Source organism: Callorhinchus milii, unplaced genomic scaffold (genome assembly GCF_018977255.1).
Source record: "Callorhinchus milii isolate IMCB2004 unplaced genomic scaffold, IMCB_Cmil_1.0 Scaffold5, whole genome shotgun sequence".
Taxonomy (NCBI): domain Eukaryota; kingdom Metazoa; phylum Chordata; class Chondrichthyes; order Chimaeriformes; family Callorhinchidae; genus Callorhinchus; species Callorhinchus milii.
The window spans coordinates 30,413,995-30,432,996 of NW_024704746.1; the positions used below are offsets into that span (position 1 = coordinate 30,413,995).

Below are 19,002 nucleotides of genomic sequence, written 5' to 3' on the forward strand. Positions count from 1 at the left end.
TTTAGCACTTATTAGTCATTGTAATGGTATCATGACTTTTTAGTCACCCTGTACATTCAGAACTTGCAGACACTTAGCACAGATAGTATGTTCAGCTGCACTACACAAAAAAAACCTTTGGCAATAGTCATTTTCTGTTGGCAGACTTCCTCAGAGCAGTACTTGAAGAATTGGGATGTGTGTTGTTGTTTTGTGTATTGCCAGCGCTGGGAAATTCCTGTCCTCTGAGCTACGTTCCTGCCTTGCAGAATAAGGAGAACTAATTGCCTAATTGTAGATAGGACCTGTAGCTTTTAAATTCTCAATTGTTTGGTTGAACAGCCATGTGATTTACATGGAAAAAGACCTTATACGTGAAACTGGTTGACAAAATCAGGTTCAATTTTAGTTCCTTATCTCTCAGCTAGATTGGTCTCGCTGGAATAATGCTATAGTGTACGTAAATGGACAAAACTGTGTGCAGATCCAGCCAGCTGGAACGGAGATGCAGCAAGTGGGCTTTTTATCCCTTAATATCCTCAACTCATTTAACGAAAAACGTTGTAAACTTCTTTTTGTAATCTCAGTGATTTCGCTTTTAAAGGCAATTTGGAAGGCACTACTGAACAGCTAACAAATGAAGATGAAATGTCTCATACGTTGATAGCACTACATAAACAAAACTCAAAGCCAATGAGAAGATAGATTTTATACCTCCTACATTTATATTGCACAACGGTTAGCTTCAGCTTCGTTCTACACTTTGGATTGGATTCTTTATGGAATGCCAAAAGGCAAATTTTTTTTGCGGGGTCAACCCGGGTGTCTGACACATGCAGAAACCCATCACCATCCAAACGAAACTGAGAATTCCATGCTTCCCACCTACGCATGGAAATTCCAAGGATAGATTGTTGGAATGCAATATAAAAAAAGCAGCGCTTATTTTGAAATAAAATTTGTACTGAGTAAAAGGCTTTTCATCTATCTATTGTCGGATTATGAATGAAGAAAACTCGCAAAACAATACAAAAGCAAGGAAGTAATGTTGAACTTGTACAAGTCCTTAATTAGGCCTCAGTTTGGAGTATTATGTGAAGTCCTTACTAGTCCACTATAGGAAGAATATAAAAGCAACAGAAAAGGTGCAGTGTGAATTCATTCGGATGTTGCAGAGTAGAGAATGTTAATGGGAGACCTGATAAAGAACTCCAAGATTATGAAGCGTTAAGACAAGACAAATAATAGAATATTTATACAATTTGGTGACTTAGTAATAAGAGAGCATAATTTCAGATCATCGCAAAACAAATGAAAGAAAGGAGTTAGAAAAGCAATCCAGAGAGTAGTTGGAATGGGAAATTATTTGCACAAGTTGTTGAGGCAAAGACCATAACTTCTTTTAAAAGGAAATTAGACTGATGCTTGTCAAGGAGGAACATTAAAGGTTATAGGGAGCAAGCAAAAGAGTGGGATTAGATTAGGTAACTCATGCGGAAAGAAAAAAAACAACAGGGAAGACTTGATGGGCCAAATTGCCTCTAACGTTCTATAATTCTATGAACACAAATTCTGTTACCAACCTTGACAACACATCTGTCCACCATGGAATCCAACCATTCAATGTAGGACTCAATGGGTGACTGCTCTTCCAAGAGATGATCAAATTCCTGATACACTACGAAGACAAAAAATGGTGCAAGATAAAAGAGTTGGCCCTGGTGATAACAATGACACAGAAACATTGCTTTCAATCACATGGATGGCCGGGCAAAACACAAGCTGAGTGAGCGATCACATCTCACCTACAGACACAAGATTTTTAAATTCCATAATGCTTGGGTCTTAATACTTATTAGTGATATGATCTAGAAAACATGCCCACAATTAAATAATTTATATAACTATACTTGACTGACTACTCTCCAGAATAATACACATGCCATCATTTTTAGATTGGGGAAGGGGTGTGGGGCACGTAGGATATCCTACGTTACCTATGAATGAATAATTATTTCACAAGTTTAAAAACATCATGGTTTATGAACACTGAGGCATGAATGAAATAAAATTAGGAAATAAATCTCTTCATGCAATGAAGAGGGCAATGTTCCTGGAGATCAGGGTACAGAGAGCCAAGAGATCAGCATGAAGGATCCAGAAGAGCAGCGTGGAGAGAGGAGATCAGCCACTAACATAACAAACACTTTCAGTATTTTTTAATTAAATTCCTTTTGCAATTCCCACAAATCAGACCAAAATGAGCTGCCATTATGGGAGCAAGGAGAATATTTTCTGTGGATGATTATTGTTCCATATTGTATTAACTTTTACATATCACAAAGTCCATGTGATCTTAGTACATTTTCATCAGCTAGTAAGAGAGGAGTGGTGAAGGCCAATGTGTATAAACACTGGCACAGATTAGATGGGCTGAGTGGCCGATTTCTGCTAATGGCTTCATCTGATCTGGCCTTTCGCATGTAGTAAGTTTGTTGGATTTAGAATAAATTTAACAATATACAATAAGCATTTCATCCTTGGTCCATATGGAGACATTGCTGAGCTACAGTTCAGTGGTGGTATGTTTGGCCCTTACATTTTATGATGAGTTTCCTGTGCTCCTCCCTTGAATCCTCCATGGTGTATAGTGTTTGTTTGGTGATGCTGTGCAAATCCACGTTTCTCCAGTCTTCCAGCATTTGAAAGGTTATATCAGCACTGTGGATTACTGTCCTGGACGCCTGCAAGATAGAATGTCAAATGTTTTCATTTGGAAACACAAATGCCTCTAAGGCCCTCCTCCCTTATTCTTCCATGCTTAATAACTGCTCTTCCTCTTGCCATGATCTCTATTAACTAAAACATGGGCACTTACTTGACAGAGGTGATTTAAAGAGGTTTGCCGTCGGAGAACCTGTGAAAATCTTCTGGCCACTGCAAAATAAACCCAGAAAAACTTCTGTCAACTCTGGTCAAATGAAAAACTGACCCAAGCGTAGAATTCCAGCATTTAAATGACTTCCAATACACCATCATAGACGTCCTCATCTAACCACAAAAGGTTAACCCGATTATCAACTTTCTTAATGCAGGGTAAATGTGGCCAGCCTGCTGTCATATTTCGTCCCATAAAAGTAAATTTTAAAAGTCCAATTTTGACTCTGTAAAAACTTTTCTTTAACCTTTTGCTGTTGTTCAGTTTGCTCCTTGTTGTGGTGAATGATTAGGTGAGGACGGAGATGAATAAATACTCCACAGGATTCAATGATCTCTGAGCTACTGGGGGGAGGAAATGTTGTCAGTGAAGGAAAAGAGTGTTTGCTTGATTGACTTTGGACTTAAGACAGTCTTTATGTAGAATGGTGCCTCAGGGGAGAGTGCACGGGGTGAAACCCATGATAGGGTAGATTTTGTCTGGACTGTGGAAGGAGTGGGTCTGATGCGATAATTCTCTGCTTCAAATGTTCTTACACCATTTGAGAATACTTTAATGGATGTAAATCATGGTATAAGCATGTCTGCACAAACGCTTGTATGAATGAATGAGGGCATCTGCATACTCCACATCTGTATAATATGCATCTTTTTTCATTTAACAGTTGTATAAGGAGGAATATGATGTTGAATTTAGGTGAAGCTTTGCAATAACAAAATTCCATTGCTACTATATATCATAGAATCATAGAATTATACAGCACAAGAGGAGGCCATTCAGCAAATATGTATATGATATGCATTGCTTATATTGATCCAGAACTTACACTCAAATTTAATATTTCTTAAATTTTCAGGAAGTTCATGAAGTGCAACTTTTAGCCACTCGTCCAGCTGTTTGGCAAACTTTCGGATCACCTGAGTCAAACTGAAAATAAGAGAGAAAGAGACAGAGTCCAATATATTATTCAATGAGCCGTAAAGCATACTCTCTTATGTGCATACCAAGCTTTTTAATTGTGGTACCATTTAACCATAATAATATTGTACAAACACTTTGGTGTTTTAAACCTTAGCTACTAATGGTTTATTAGACGTTGACCAACATTTCAATGGATTTCAAATGTGTCCCACAGTCTCTTCGCTTTGCTCCCTCCCTTGACTCCTTCAAGACACATCTCAAGACACTCCTCCTTGGTCACCCTCCAACCCCTATCCTCCCTGACCTCCACCCTCCTGATCCCAAGCCCCAACTCGGGTCCAACTCCCTGACTGCCCAGTGCCTGATGTGAAAGGCGCTTTACAAATGAAATTTGTTGTCGTATTTTGGGTGAAAATTTTGCAAATAATAAAATCTTTTCTGCTTGGATATATTTGTGTCATTTTAGAGACATTGACTGACTAAAAGGTAATCTGCCCATTTAAACAAATCAGGTATTGTAGGGCTGTGCATAAATTAGAGCACTGTTACTCTGGCTTACAGGGTGGCAGCAAAGTGGGTTCCTTGCTCTTGTAATTCCTTGGATGAGTTCCTGACCTCAGTCAAAACATTAGGGGATGGAGTCAAGTGGAGGTGAGACACTCCTCCTGCTCTTACACACCTCCTTGTGGCCAGTTCAAGATTAACATTGGCAAAGGTCTAGGACCACATTAACTGCACTCTTGGTTGGAGTAAGATTACCAGACAGCGATATCATTGGTAAGTAACGCGGGTTTAGCTGGTCAGATAATCAAGACTCACTGAGTTGGACGAAATAAACATGTGGCGCGGGGGAGGGGGAGTAAGTAAATTGTATTTATTCCATGTTATTTATTGTTCATATACCAATTTTCTCCAAAGAGGTACAAATAATGCAAATCAATATTTTGTTGAATGGTAATTATTTGATTACTTATTAACACACAATACATTCCAGCTCGAAAGCCAACGTGTACTTATCTTCCGTTTGGAACAAATGTATTTTATAACTAATAAAGAATTGTAGGGTGGTCCAACATAAAAAGATGGACTCTGTTTACTAAAAAGTAATTAAAAGTCTCTACGGGTTAAACTAGCATAACACTCTCAGTAAAAGAATTAACATAAGGTACCTGGCTTAGCAGCTACCATGATAACACATAAATCCACCCATTGCGACCAGGGTTAGAGTTCAAATCTTAATTGACATTTAAACTCAGATAGATCAGGGTTATGTAATACTCTGTCTTGGGGTGGAATAAAATATGGTGATGGAGCAGGGGAGAAATCAGTAAATGGTCCAGTGTAACTTGACGGTAGAGCAAGAGAGCACAGGCTCAGGGTTGATTCAAAGGATGACTTCAAGACAGACATCAGGAAATATTTATTTGCACAGAGGATAACTAACAACTGGAACAGGTTACTAGGAATGGGTGATTGAGGCCAGGACACAAGGCTGATCATCTGAGCCTCTCTTGTGATCTAACGTTTCTACCACAAAGATTACATTCATGGTTACACGTAGGAAAAGCTGAAATAGTTCTGCCTCAGGTTTCCAATGATTCCCCTTTATTTGCAAATTGGCACTACACCAACCTGTCTGGTAATGCCTGTAACACTGTTGGCATAAGGACTCCAGAAATTGCTTTGTACAATATTGAATCACAAACACCGACTATGTTCACCACCGTTGAAGAGCCCAAGACAGGCAGCATGTGGGGAGGCATCCCTTGCCAAAAGTGAAGCAGAAAACTTTGCACCTGTTTCAAATGAGAAAAGAGTAACTTGAAAATATGATTTTTAACAGAGAAATCATTTTTGCATTTGATATAGTGCCTTATCACGTCATCAAGACGTCTCGAAGCGCTTCACAGAATATATTGTAGACTGTGTTTTTTGTGGGAGAAACGTGGCAGCCAATTTTTACACAGAGAGGTGTTAGGGTCTGGAATGCACTACCTGAAAGAGTGATGGAAACCAATTCAATAACAACTTTCAAAAGGGAATTGGATAGGTACTTGAAAAGGAAAAAATTGCAAGGTTACGGGGAAAGAGCGGGGGAGTAAGAGTGATTGGGTATCTCTTCCAAAGAGCCGGCACAGGCACAGGCACAACGGGCGGAATGGCCTCCTTCTGTGCTGTAACATTCTGTGATTCTATGATTAGTAGAAACAGTGTCCTACAAACAGTCGTAGATTGAGTGATCCAATTTTTTTTGAGGGATTATTCCCCCCCAGAAAGCAATCCACCAAGTGTCTAACATCCGGGTTCCTACTTGCTGCTCGGCAAACAGAAATATTAAGGATGAATCTATTTTCATGGGAAGCGCTTACCTCATCAAAATTTGCTCTTATCACTGTATCGAGAATCCTCTGACAGTGAGTTCTGTACATCATAATGAAGGTGGAAACCTATAAAAAGAGAGGAAGGGAATTATTCGTAACTTCTAAACTGCGACTGTATTACGTTATAATGTTTTATTTTCTATCTACCTCAGTGGATTTAAAGAGAGTAACATGAATTATTTCATGACTATCCATTTGTCTTTTAATATATCATGACTACCTCAAAATCAAATAAAGAAAAATAAAGAAACTTTAGTTCATCAACATTCAATTGCTCTATTAACATATAAGTATGAACATCAGGACTTCTAGTTATAATGCAAGTATTTAATAATGTACATAAATTATCTAGAGGACAGCCAGCTGAATTTTGTAATTTAACAATAAATAAATCCCAAAATGAGATCTGTAACTGCAAAGAGCGAATGAGTTAATGTTACACAAAATAAAGAATTTGGTGTGAATTCTAGATGGAGTAAAGTCTATTGTATTTTACCATTTATCCAAAACAACCTGGAATTACACAAACATCCGTAATTCACCCTGGCCAACTTTTATAATCTATCACAATCTATCACAAGAATGTCAAACAAAAGAAAATCACTGAAATAAAATAATGCGTTTAGTCTTTACATTAATAGTAGAGCTGGTCTTAAAATTCGATTTTTGTACACACTATATTTGGAAAGCATATATAGATTTTTAATGTATATATTTGCATGAAGCTGTGGAAGGTAATGATTCAGTCAGGCATTGTGAGTTTGTTTACCTTCTCCTCTGGCAGGCTGGCTGGCAGATTTAAATCTTTGACATTTGGAAACTCTGGCAATAGTGTACCCAGCTTGGATCTTGGTGAATACGCCACTGTCTGTTTAGTGACTTCTTTCTTTCCTGTTTCATTTACCCAGGCTGCGCCTTTCTTAGAGTACATCACATCATAATACTGAGAGGTTTCCTTCACTGCGATTCCATAGTAATGATATCTGATAATGAGGGATGAATTGTATCATAAGGTTCAGAATTAGAAAACAAATTTTGTAAATTCAGAAGAAACGAAACAACTACATTTAGATCACATACATATGACCTGCATGTTTAATTATGTAACACATAGAACATTACAGTATGGAAACAGGCCTTTCAGCCCAACTAATTGATAAATTATCATTTATACTCCACATGAGCCTCCACTTAATCTCCTTTCCCATCTCCCATTGTTCCCTTCTCTAATATGTTCGCATTAAGTTGCCACTTGTGTGTGTATAAGGAATATTGTTTCGCCCACAAAATATACAGTCAATTCACTTTACAGTATATTCTGTGATGCTCTTTGACACGTCTTGAAGACGTGATCAGTCGCTATATCAAATGCAAGGATTATTATTATCTTGAGTATAAGTGCACTTAAATATAATGTGAATTTGAACACTGAATCCAGCAACACAAAGCTCACCAACACCACAGGTCCTGTTACGTATACGTGTAAATCTCTAATAATTGGTACTTACCAATACACTCAAAATCAGCTGTACTTTACATATTCTTGCTTATTAAGTGTTTGACTTTATGGCATCTATTTTCTTGATCTCCAGCAAGAAAATATATAACCATAAATTGTCACATGTGCTGTTATTGCTAAGCATCAATCTTAACGTGTCAGCTTTCCATGAAAATAGATAGTCATTCAGATAACGGGCACAATTACACATTCAAGGATTTCCACATTCAGACACAAAGGGAATATCATAGCCAGCAGAGTGATGTGATAAATTTCTCTACAAATGAAGCTGAGCAGATAGCTGACAAATGACAGGGTCACAGATAGGTGATATAGTCAGCATCACAAACAGAGATATTTATCACATCACACATCTGGTTATGGCATATTCCACTTAAACACACATTGGAGGTTTTGGAACAGGTGCCAAATGAATTTTACTGAGCATTTCCATCGAGTTTCTAATCCATGAAAATCACTTGTTACTATTGTGTAGTATCATCTTTGTAAAAGCACCTCTATTAACTTGGGGAAATGAAACTGGACAGTCCACCATATAAAATGATGGATAAAATCCCACACTACCTTGCTTCAATTGCTGAGTTTATTTTCTCTAAAAGTGTTTTTGCTTTGATGCTTTAAAACATCATTTTTTTATTGCTTAATAAAATGAGAACACCCTAAAAATGAAAACTTCTGCCATAAGAAAGTACTGGTGAAACAAACCAACGCTGTAAATAAAAGTATGTTTCCCAATTTCTCTTCTCTTTGAGTTTGATACTGTTTACAGCATTAGAAATAAAAAAAGTAAAAGTTAAATGGAAAGGTTACTTACTTTGACTGCCCCCTTGTTCCTAGTCTTCTCGTAGTTAGTTGGGGAAATTGCTGTCTAATTATCTGAATGAAAATAAAAACGTCAGGAAGATTTGCTGGTGCTTTCATTCGTATGTGTTAAACACCCAGAGTGTTAAATAAAACACTTGCAACGCTTGATGATCAATTTGAGAAACTATATTCTCCCAAAGATAAATAAAAAGCACCTTAGAAATATGTAGTATTCTTTTTCTGAAGCAAACACCAATGTGGTGATGACTGAATTGGTTTTTACAACGCTCACAAATTGTCTTTCTGTTGTTTATTGCAAATTCGAGAAAACTGCACTTGTACAAATAAGAGGTTTTTTTCCTCCAAAATTGCAAAAAAAAAAATCACGAGACGTCTAGAAATAAGGCTTTTTGGATAACACATCGTCGGGAGGGGGGGAGGGGGGGAGGGAATTGCTCATTTGTATTTTTTCCCCTACAAAAGTCACCTTGTTTAAAGAGTACTGTGTTTTTACGTAAATTTATGTAAATGTTGGTGGTGTAACAAAGGACTCGGAATCATATGGTGCAAAAAAAAAGGAGAAGCCTAATAGAAGGCAAATCCAATAAAAAAAAATCATTGGGTGTCAGGGAAGCAGAATCTCTCTTGTGTGTGTGTGTGTGTGTTTGTGTGTTTGTGTGTGTGTTTTTTTAAAAAGTTATTTTTTGGGGGGGCTGGATACCCCCCCCCCCCCCCCACACACACACACACACAAATATTTGCTGCTGGTGAGAATGAGCTTTGCTGAGAGCCTGGCAGGGAGACTGCTTTTAATTTCTCACTGAAAGTTTCAGCAAACAGACTGCAGTGCAGGGAGGTGGGGGCAGTGGCTGGAGCTTTCCTGGGCTGTGTGATAAATGAGCAGACAGGGAGACAGGGCAGTGTGGGTTTTTTTTTGTGTGAATGCAGTGGAGCTTGGCTAAAGGACACCCCTGCTGTTGCAGCTACTGATCTAACATTCCGGAACATCACTGCCTTCCACATTTTCTTTAATTGCACATTAATCCCCCCCCCCCACCCCTATCCTTTAAGATCCTCATGTACGTCTTAGTGAACTTCACAGGACTGTGGGAAAACAGGGACTTGGAGTGGCCAGCCCTCTACAGACAAAGAAGTTTACTTTCATGTCTAAGTTTTTCCTAAACACTAGGTAACAGTCTTTCTCCACTCCCTCCCCACTCCCCCAACTCTCTCTCTCTCTCTCTCTCTCTCTCTCACTCACTCCATCTTATCTTCCTGGATTCTAAATGAAGATAAAATCTTATAACACACCTCTGCAGCTGCAAATAAACCCCAATATCCCATCCCTTTTCGGACTGTGAAATTTTTTGAATTGAAAAGAAAGGTATTTCTGGTGTTTTGAACAGTGGGTGTGTGGCTGTGGGTTATCAGGCACTGAGATATATATATATATATATAGAGAGAGAGAGAGAGAGAGAGATGGCTGCCTTGTGAGTTATTGGGAAATTGTTGGGTCCCCAACATTGACTGCTCCTGGGACAAAGCCTCTGGACTGTTACTGTACATTGCTGTTCCCAGGCCACAGCTCTTTGGGCGGATGGGATATGCTGTACTTTTAAAGACTGCAGTCATACTTCCTGAGGTTCAAACACGGTTCAAGGTTGGCACTGTACATTCCACCTGCCAGTCCTCCCAAACAGAGTAAAACTCGCCTAAGTCTGATCCGTATAAATCGTACAATCGCTGCCCTAAGTCATACATCTGCCCAAGACCTGGTCAACAGTTCATATTCTATGCAAGTTTGACATAACTCATACTTGGCATAAGTCAGATTAAATGTATGGTCCCTGATACGACTTATGTAACATTAGAAGCATTTCACTCTCACATTGCCCCCATTATTTTCTTTCCATGGCTGTAGAAAATATGTTACTCGTGGGCAAAGATGAGTACTCCTCTTAAATAAGTGATATTTAACTATTCAAACTTTGGAGACCGAGCCCATTTTTTTTGCTAGTTTAGGCTTGTTTTTGAGAGGGGGGGGGGGGGGGGGGGAGAGAACAAAATATGAAAATCAAAGCAATAAAAAAAACCTTAATAGATTTTCTTCTTGACAACTGAGCTGGAAGGCTGTTCTCTAAACAAGAGGATGTACTGATGTGTGCAGTACATATGATGAACATACATCAAGGCATTGGGATGGAACTGTTTTCATAACTTGCTATTGATATCACTTATTTATGACTAAACAAAACCGAAGGAACAGTGTCCTTTTGCTGCTGCTGACAACATTTGACCTTTTTTAATTTTTTTTTACTCCCTTCAGACACCTGCAATATATATATATATATATATATACACACATAGAGATACAGATAGAGATATAATCATTGGGATATCCGATTAATAGCATTTTTTTAAAAAAAAAAAGTTGCCTTCTTTTTACCTTCTGAGCAATTTTGAAGGAGGATTTAGGGGATTTTTTTAAAAAAAAACTGGGAAAGAAACCCACTTATTGAGACCTACGCGACACAACAAATACATCTGCTCTTCTGCAAGTCGGTAAAGGGGTACCTCTGGCCCCAGTGTCTCTCTCACCTTGCCAAAGCTCGCTGCATTGACTGGTTGTGTATCATTCTTCTCACAGAAATCCAGGTAATGCATGTACAGGGCACTTCGAGGGATACAGACCCCTTCAGCGATTTCATAATTCTCTTCGAGCCTGAAATGGGTTCAACGTTAGAGGATTTGGCTTTGATTCCATGCAATTTGCCCCATAGAGTACATCAAATTTGCCCCATAGAGTACATCAAATTTGCCCCATAGAGTACATCATCACACAAACACACACACACCACACACACCACACAACGAAAATATTCCTTGTACCCTCATACCATCAACGACAAGTACTGTGTTTCACTAAACAACTCAAGGACATGTCGAATGGGGTTTCTTTGAAGGGTAGTGACAGGTGTCGGTGGTGTTGGTTGAGAAAGCTCATCACAGTAATTATTATTTTTAGACCCAGTGTAGTGAGTCTCTTAATAATCCCAAATTCTTAAATACAGTGTTTGATTTTGGGTTCTCTTAAGATTTATTTTGATAGAATTCCGGAGATGAAACTGAAATGAACAATTTGCCCAATTCCACACACTCTGAAGTGTTACGTTAAAAGAGTGAATCCAAACCCTGGGAGGATTTTTACCTAATATTTGCTAATGGGAATATCATTTACCTTAAACAAGGACGGAACACGACGAAAAAAAAACAACTCATTTCTGTCAACTTCTGGTGCAGAAGGAAAAAAAAAGGATCTCAATATTTTTATTGCGCTAAATCCACAAAATAACTCGTCCTTATTTCAAAGTCCTGAACAAAACTCCTTTACCTAAAACTTCCCTTCATAGTCGACGAAGGTAGAGGAAATTCCTCCCATGTTATCTCTTTGCTTGGACATTAATGCAGCAGGAAAACATGATCTCATCTAACTCTGTGTTTTGTTGCACACAAGAAATGGATAAGATTTGTCCCCAAAAGTTGTTCCAATGAACAGCTCTATTTTGCTGAGTGAACTCTGCAGTGTATCGTAGGGCACATTCAGTCAAGTCAACTAAATGCACAGAAAAAATCCGACGTGAGATGATCTGCAATGTTCTAATACAACGAATACGGACCTTTGCTCAGTTATTAGTCAAACATATACAAGTGGAATATCTACCGCTAATAATACAACAAACTTTATTGGGTGTAATTTCAGAGGTACACTCCTACTGAAAACAGTTCCATCTAATCGTACCTGGGAAGCGTATAACATCTGAGATGACGTTATATTCTCGCGTTCTCATTTCTTGTGCTCTGGTGCTGTGTTCTCGAGATGTTTAGTTCTTCGACAACAAGTTACTGAGTTATTGAGAAACAGTCTGAATTATTCAACTAAACTTACCATTGCAGAGTAGCCGGTGTCGAGTGTGGTTTGGAAGCTCTGTTGTTTTCTTTTTCTTCGTCTATTAACAAAGATATACATATATATACACACATATATATAAAAAAAACACGTTGCAAAAGTGGACTCAAATTACACGTCCAATGCATTGAAACCCGGAGTTCTTCCATGAACAACAAAAACTGCTCAAATGGTTGTGGGTGTAAATCGTCCGAAAAAAAAAATACCATTTAATTATGACTATTAATGAGATTTAGAGTCAGATTCACGGGTTGTTGGTCACGTCGACTTGTCCTGAGGCCAATTCCTGATCACTGGAACCAAATATCTATCAGGGGTTCTCTCTACTGCTGTACATGTACAGGAGATACTCACGTTCATCGCTATTTGACACGTTTCCCAGGGATGTGTGGCTTGTAAACCGTTTGCTTTCACTCTCATTAAGGCACCTTTCAATCCAGCTCTCTGTAAAGCAAACACTGCCGACGTTATATTCATATGCAATATTATTTAGATTACATATAAGAAATAACTCGCTCATTTCACCTCTTGAAACAAATAGGCATCAAGGCGTTTGGGAAGATATTTCTTTATAACTCGATAGACCTGTTGCTATTCGAGCAGGAGAAGGAAACCAATATTAATCCACGTTGCAATAAGTGAAGTCTCCATAAAAAGGTTCCGAATGTTATGCATCGGTTGGTCTTTCTCACTTGTAATTCCCCCCCGTAAATCGGATCAATGTGCATTTCCCCAACTTCTGGGGCAAGTTCCACACAAACAGTTATATCTGCTTTAGATAATCCGGATCAAATTGCTAGTAAATAGGGGGAGGAATGATGTTATAGTACTTCAAGGTGTTAAGCCATTTAAAGCCAATGGGTTCCACAGAACCATTGCAAATGGTTTTGCAATGGTTCTGTGGAACCCATTGGCTATAAATGCTGTAGACCTTTGCTCACAGATCTGATCTGCACCTGTGGTCACTGGCGGTGGTCACTGATGGGATTTCTTGGAAGAACTTCCCACGCGGGTAACATTATTGTACATTTTTCCCTCCAGCGTTCATCACCATCAAGTCTCCTGTTTTGTGGTGTAGAGTTGATCGACGGGGTGGACGCTAAATATTGCCTCGTTTCAGAGTTTATAATAATAATAATAATAATATAGTTTGGGTGGAGAGGAAGAGTAGCTTTGCTTTGGATGCGAATGAGGACTGACAGAAACATAGGTGTTTTGCAGTTGGGAGTAACATAAACTGTAAGGTGTTTAAGGGTTGCATTTATCCAGCTTTAGAGTCAGGGATTAGCAACTTTAGTCCATCTTCTTGGCGAGTTCTGCCAAGACATTACCCACAGCTTCCACCAACAGCCCAGAGCCTCCAGCCACAGGGTGTTCTGCCCCCAACAAAATCACACAGTGGTCAGTCAGGTCAGGTGTGAGGAACATGGTAAGGAGAATGCCACGTAACTCTAACTCAGCAGTGAGATTAGCTGCTGCCACTAATAAAGTGTGCTGATAATGTGCTTTTTCCAACTGAACTTCCAAGGACTGCATCAAATCCTATTACAGTGAAGAGAGGGAGAGAGAGAGAGAGAGTGGGGGGAGAGGGGGTGGGGGGAGGATGGTCCAGAGGAACTGTCCATTGGGGGGGTGGGATGGGTTGTGTGTGTGTTTGGGCAGTTCAGGGAGAGGCAGAGGGAATGTGTGCTGGAGTTCACCAGAGTTTCCATTGACCTGCTCTATTCCTCGCCTCTTTATTCCGAGCTGTGGGACTTCTCCATTGTTCCAGGCTTTGACCTCCAAACACACACACACACACACACACATACACACATGCTCATTTTCATCCTGCTCTTTGCCAAAGACTGAGGGGCTTTGTGTTCCCCCTTTCTATAAGAGAATGCAGAACGCAAACTAATAATATTTGGCTTTTTTTTTCCACCCCACCACCAAAAAAAAAAAAAAAATCTGTTTCCTCCACAGCCCAAATGGTAACCAAGGCATCCTTGGCTGGACATAGTAGCCATTGGCAACCTGGCTCTGGATACGTCGAGATACTTTTCGACTTCCCAGTGGCACATTTTGGTGGAGATTTAATTCACAGATCACAAGCTATAAAAGGACTTGAAACGCTGAAATGATCACTCGTAGGCCATTTCCATTTGCTGGTTAACTTCTTTCCCTCTGGCCTCTCTGCTTGGGACAATGGGATCCTGAACCTTGGAAATAACTGACCAAAAAAAAAAAAAAACACCTTCAAAAGACTTGCAAGGAGTTAAAGTAAACTTTACTTTGTAAACGATACTCAACAACAGAGAGAGAGAAAAAAAAACGATAAGTAACATTCAGGTTGCAGCTTCAGGGCAACAAGGGAAGCTCATGAATTCTTAATGTTATATATATATATATATATAGTATATATGGGGTGATATTTTAGCCAATGCAAATATAGGAGTACTTCATACTGCTGCAAGTTATCGTTTAATTTTGGGAGGTTTTTACTGCTGTGTCCTGTGCACAGTTGTTCCTCTATAAAAATAGATTTATGTTTATGTGATGTAATTTGAAAAAAAATGCAACATACGTTTTGAAACGAACCTAACCTCACAATAAGTTAATACATACAGCCCAAACTATCAAAAACAAACGCCTCATTTGGTTTTGAACGATATGTTCTAATACATTCATTCATTTATGTCTTTGAAAGATCTCTCGAGTCCCATTAGTTTTTGACATGAATAAGGCGCTGTAATATTTTGAAACTGGGCATTTGCAGCGGGGGGGAAGGGTGGGGGGGAGCAAAATTGAGTATAAAATAAACTTTCCTGAAATTAATGAGCAATTATATAAAAAAAAACACTTGTTGTGATAGTAGCGCCTTATCACGTCGTTGAGAAGTCTAAAAGCCCTTCAAGGAATATACCGCAAAGTGAATTGACTGTATTTTGTGGACCAAATGCAGTCTCTCTTTAGGGTAACTTTACAGTGTCACTTTTATTGGGAATGTTTTACAGTGGTGGGGAGTTGACCATCTAACAGGGGGAGCGGTGGCTATAGACACAGTGAATGTGATGGGTTTTAAGGGAAGATTTAAAGATTTAAAGATTTAAAGACAAGTCGGAGGGATAGAGGGGATGGAGCAGAAACTGGAGATATAACTAGAGGTTTATTTGCTGGATCTGAAGGTAGCAATTGTGTTGCTGCTCTGGTTTGGAGCAATGTTTTACTGGTGTCTGAATCCCTGCTTAACATTTTGCCTAAAGACAAGGATCACTGGGATTTAAAGAGTATGTATTTCAGGATTGTTATTGAAGATGTGAATAACAGGGAACATGCGAGTAAATGGGAGTATTGCATTCTGTTAGGGGGCACTGTATTTTTTATTCGTGTATCACATAAATACGCAGAACGAAGGTTAAAATGAACGCGAGGTCGACTTTACAGCCTTGAACACAAAACGAGGTGACAAATCGAACCGATAGGAAAAAAAATAGTAACCTATAAAATCCCATTACACAACGTCTTAAATAAGCCACACAGTCAACCCACGTTCAGTGATGAATTATGTTCACCGGATTTTAAAAAAAGACTAAGGCATTGAGAGCATCCCTTCTCACCAGCAGGTTAGGGGTCAGGTTTTATTGAATAATCCTCCAAAAAAGAAAGTCACGTAGAGAAAAATCACTCGCCCCCACACAAGCCCGAATATCCGAAGAGATCCCCACGGTCCAGGTTAAACTTTATCAACTCTCATCTTGGCATAAATTATCGAGACCTTTGAAGAACACGTCGGAATTACCGACTCTGTGCAGCAAACACAACAACAGTATTTTGAGTTTGCTTTGCTAACTTGAAAATGCAAACGTTCATAAGCGACCTCGCCCGACGAATTTGAGGGTAGTTTAACAATTTCTAATGGTAATTCTAATTATTATTAGACCTAATCATTTTAATTTTAAACCACACACACACCCCCCCCACCCCCAAACGTTTGCTAAAGTTGCACTCTGGCAACGGTGACTTGAAGTCATTCGGATTAAAGGGAGGATTTGTTTAACTGCTGTTCATAATGTTTCTGAAGCAACAGCTAACATTAGGATAATTATTTGTTCTGCACATTTACGCAAAGACTGGGCTCATGTCGTGACTTGCAGACGAAATATATCATCAAACTTTGCTGCCAGTTTAACCTGAATTGGCAACAGAGAACGTACTCAACCGACCGTTAGTGAAATGTTCTGCGTTTCATTTCAGGGACATTTGTCACCAAACATAGGAACTTCTCTGACAATATTACACTCCACTAAAACACGTAAGAGAGTCGCTTACACTGTGAATCAGTCACCTTCTGCTATTTTGATACCTTGTGTTATTGGTGTGAACTAGTTAACTGATTGCTACCTGGATATCATATATAATATATATATATATATGATATCCAGGTAGCAATCAATAATATATATATACACACAGTAACATGTTTACGCTATTAATCTAAATAGGTTAATATCTGTAAGGTACAATATATTGGAGTCGGATCTTGCACAAACCCCAGGGCTTCTCTATTGCAAACTGGTCACCAGCTTTATTATTTCACATTCATTTCTTGCAGACAAATCCTCCTCACCGGGAAGATTTAGCGCATATGCATATATAGTCCATATATATATATCAAATGCAAGGATTATTATTATTATTATTATACTTACCAAAATAGGTACAGCCACAGTAAATTGGTTTAGCATTCAATATACTCTCTTACTTTTGAACGAGAGGTGGTGGAATGATTAATTTCTAACACATTACCCCCCGAGCAGCTACAACGACAACTAACAACACTGGTTATAAGTGCAACAGGTTGTACAAAAACTCTTACTTGATGCTTTTTTCCCCCCTTATTGGGGTTGTTTCCAGTTCACTTGACATCAATAACGTCTGTACTTAAATAACTATCACACACATATGTAATGTATCTGCCCTTGAAGTCTGGCTCGAAAACCGAAAATCCAAACATATTTAGTGCACTTGAAATCCGCATTTTAATTATAGTCCTCACAATTGATCCTTTACGATGTTGTTGGAATCTACACTTCAAAGGATAACATTCTATTTTTTATTACAAGAAATAATCAAATACAAGTTTAGTCTCATTTATATTTCATCCAAACGACACAGAAACGGATACTTTTACCATTTTTGTTTGCTCCTTAACACCAGGTAAAGTGCTTTGTTACCAAACCAACAGAGAATGGCTTCAAGTACATGTTCAGCAGTTACGTATAATTAACGTAACACAAAATGCCACATTTGGCATTGCTGAATGATTATTACTAACAAAACTGCACTGGTTAACACATAACAGGTTGAGCAGCAATCGAGCTCCAGCCTGGATTATCTGACCCATCACAAGCAACGCAGAGCAATATCTTTACAGCAAACCTAAACCAACAGCTGAGAGAGAGAGAGGAGAGGGGGAAAAAAAATAGTCCTAAATTGCAATTCGTTGCATTTGCAAACTTACTTCTCCTGGATATCAGGTTAGAGAGCCCCCCACCCCCCCCCACCCCCCAGCCCCCACCCCACCACTGGCCAGACCTTCTTTAGAGTAAAAACCACGACTTAATCTATTGAATCCCTATTGAATTCTACAGACAGCCTTTTATTTTAATTCTTCACAAAGTTCTCCCCCCCACCCCCCCACCCCCCCGTTCCCAAAGAAACACCAACCTGTGGAATCCATGTCTGGGTCTTCCAACAGCCCACAATGCATACTCTTCCCATGGACACTACAGCCAAACCCTGGGGTGGAGATAGTGTGAGCCTCTGTGTGTGTGTGTGTGTGTGTGATGGGTACCCTGTGTAATCCAACAGAGACAGACCCCGTCAAAATGTTTGCTGATGTTTCATGGGAAAAAAAACCATCATTTTATAGGAGCCCTGATGTGAGAAATGTCATTGATAGGCCCGACAGTGTGATGAATGGCAGCTTGTCAGAGGTCCATGTGGCCAGGCGCTCTGTGAAGCCCATTGTGATGGTATTTTGAATAAGAAAGGCCAAAAAAAGGGAGGCTTAGATACACGCAAGCCTCACATTTTGTCCTCCCCCCTTCCATTATACCATTAGAAACGTTTCCCCCCCCCCCCCTCTTATTTAAACTCCCAGAGCTGCCCTTGCCTGCTCATTATGGGGTCTTAATGAAAATTGGCTCAGCTTTGAATACAGTTTACTGCTAATCGCATTTATTGCCAATCCAGATCACTATTTCTCTCTCTCTCTCTCCCCCACTCCCACCCCTTTGCTCTCTCTCTCTCTCTCTCTTTCTCCAAGAAGGAGGATATGCAACTTTTCCTTCTCGATTTGTTCCAGTCAGTCTGACTTTTTTATTTTAATTTTAATGTTATTATAATATATATATATAGATAGATATAGATATGCATAAATAATAAAAAAAGGGAAAATACTTTTTGGTGCAGTGCTAAAACAGACACTAAAGTCTGCAAACTTTTAACA

At 39.1% G+C, this 19,002-nt stretch overlaps 1 protein-coding gene across 3 annotated transcripts in view; it reads right to left on the minus strand.

Annotated features, from left to right (window-relative positions):
• Positions 1-18,384, minus strand: part of rfx4 (regulatory factor X, 4) — a 32,727-nt gene extending 14,343 nt beyond the window's left edge. For all 3 annotated transcript variants that reach the window (XM_007895414.2, XM_042335362.1, XM_007895413.2), the window contains exons 1-12: positions 18,219-18,384; positions 12,864-12,953; positions 12,489-12,549; positions 11,141-11,264; positions 8,553-8,614; positions 6,989-7,202; positions 6,208-6,285; positions 5,471-5,634; positions 3,744-3,844; positions 2,858-2,916; positions 2,579-2,723; positions 1,563-1,657 (exon numbers count right to left, since the gene is read on the minus strand). In XM_007895414.2, coding sequence (XP_007893605.1) covers positions 1,563-1,657; positions 2,579-2,723; positions 2,858-2,916; positions 3,744-3,844; positions 5,471-5,634; positions 6,208-6,285; positions 6,989-7,202; positions 8,553-8,614; positions 11,141-11,264; positions 12,489-12,549; positions 12,864-12,953; positions 18,219-18,261 — 1,236 coding nt within the window. In that variant the 5' untranslated portion in view covers positions 18,262-18,384. The remainder of the gene's footprint in view (positions 1-1,562; positions 1,658-2,578; positions 2,724-2,857; positions 2,917-3,743; positions 3,845-5,470; positions 5,635-6,207; positions 6,286-6,988; positions 7,203-8,552; positions 8,615-11,140; positions 11,265-12,488; positions 12,550-12,863; positions 12,954-18,218) is intronic.
• Between the last annotated feature and the right edge of the window lie 618 nt (positions 18,385-19,002).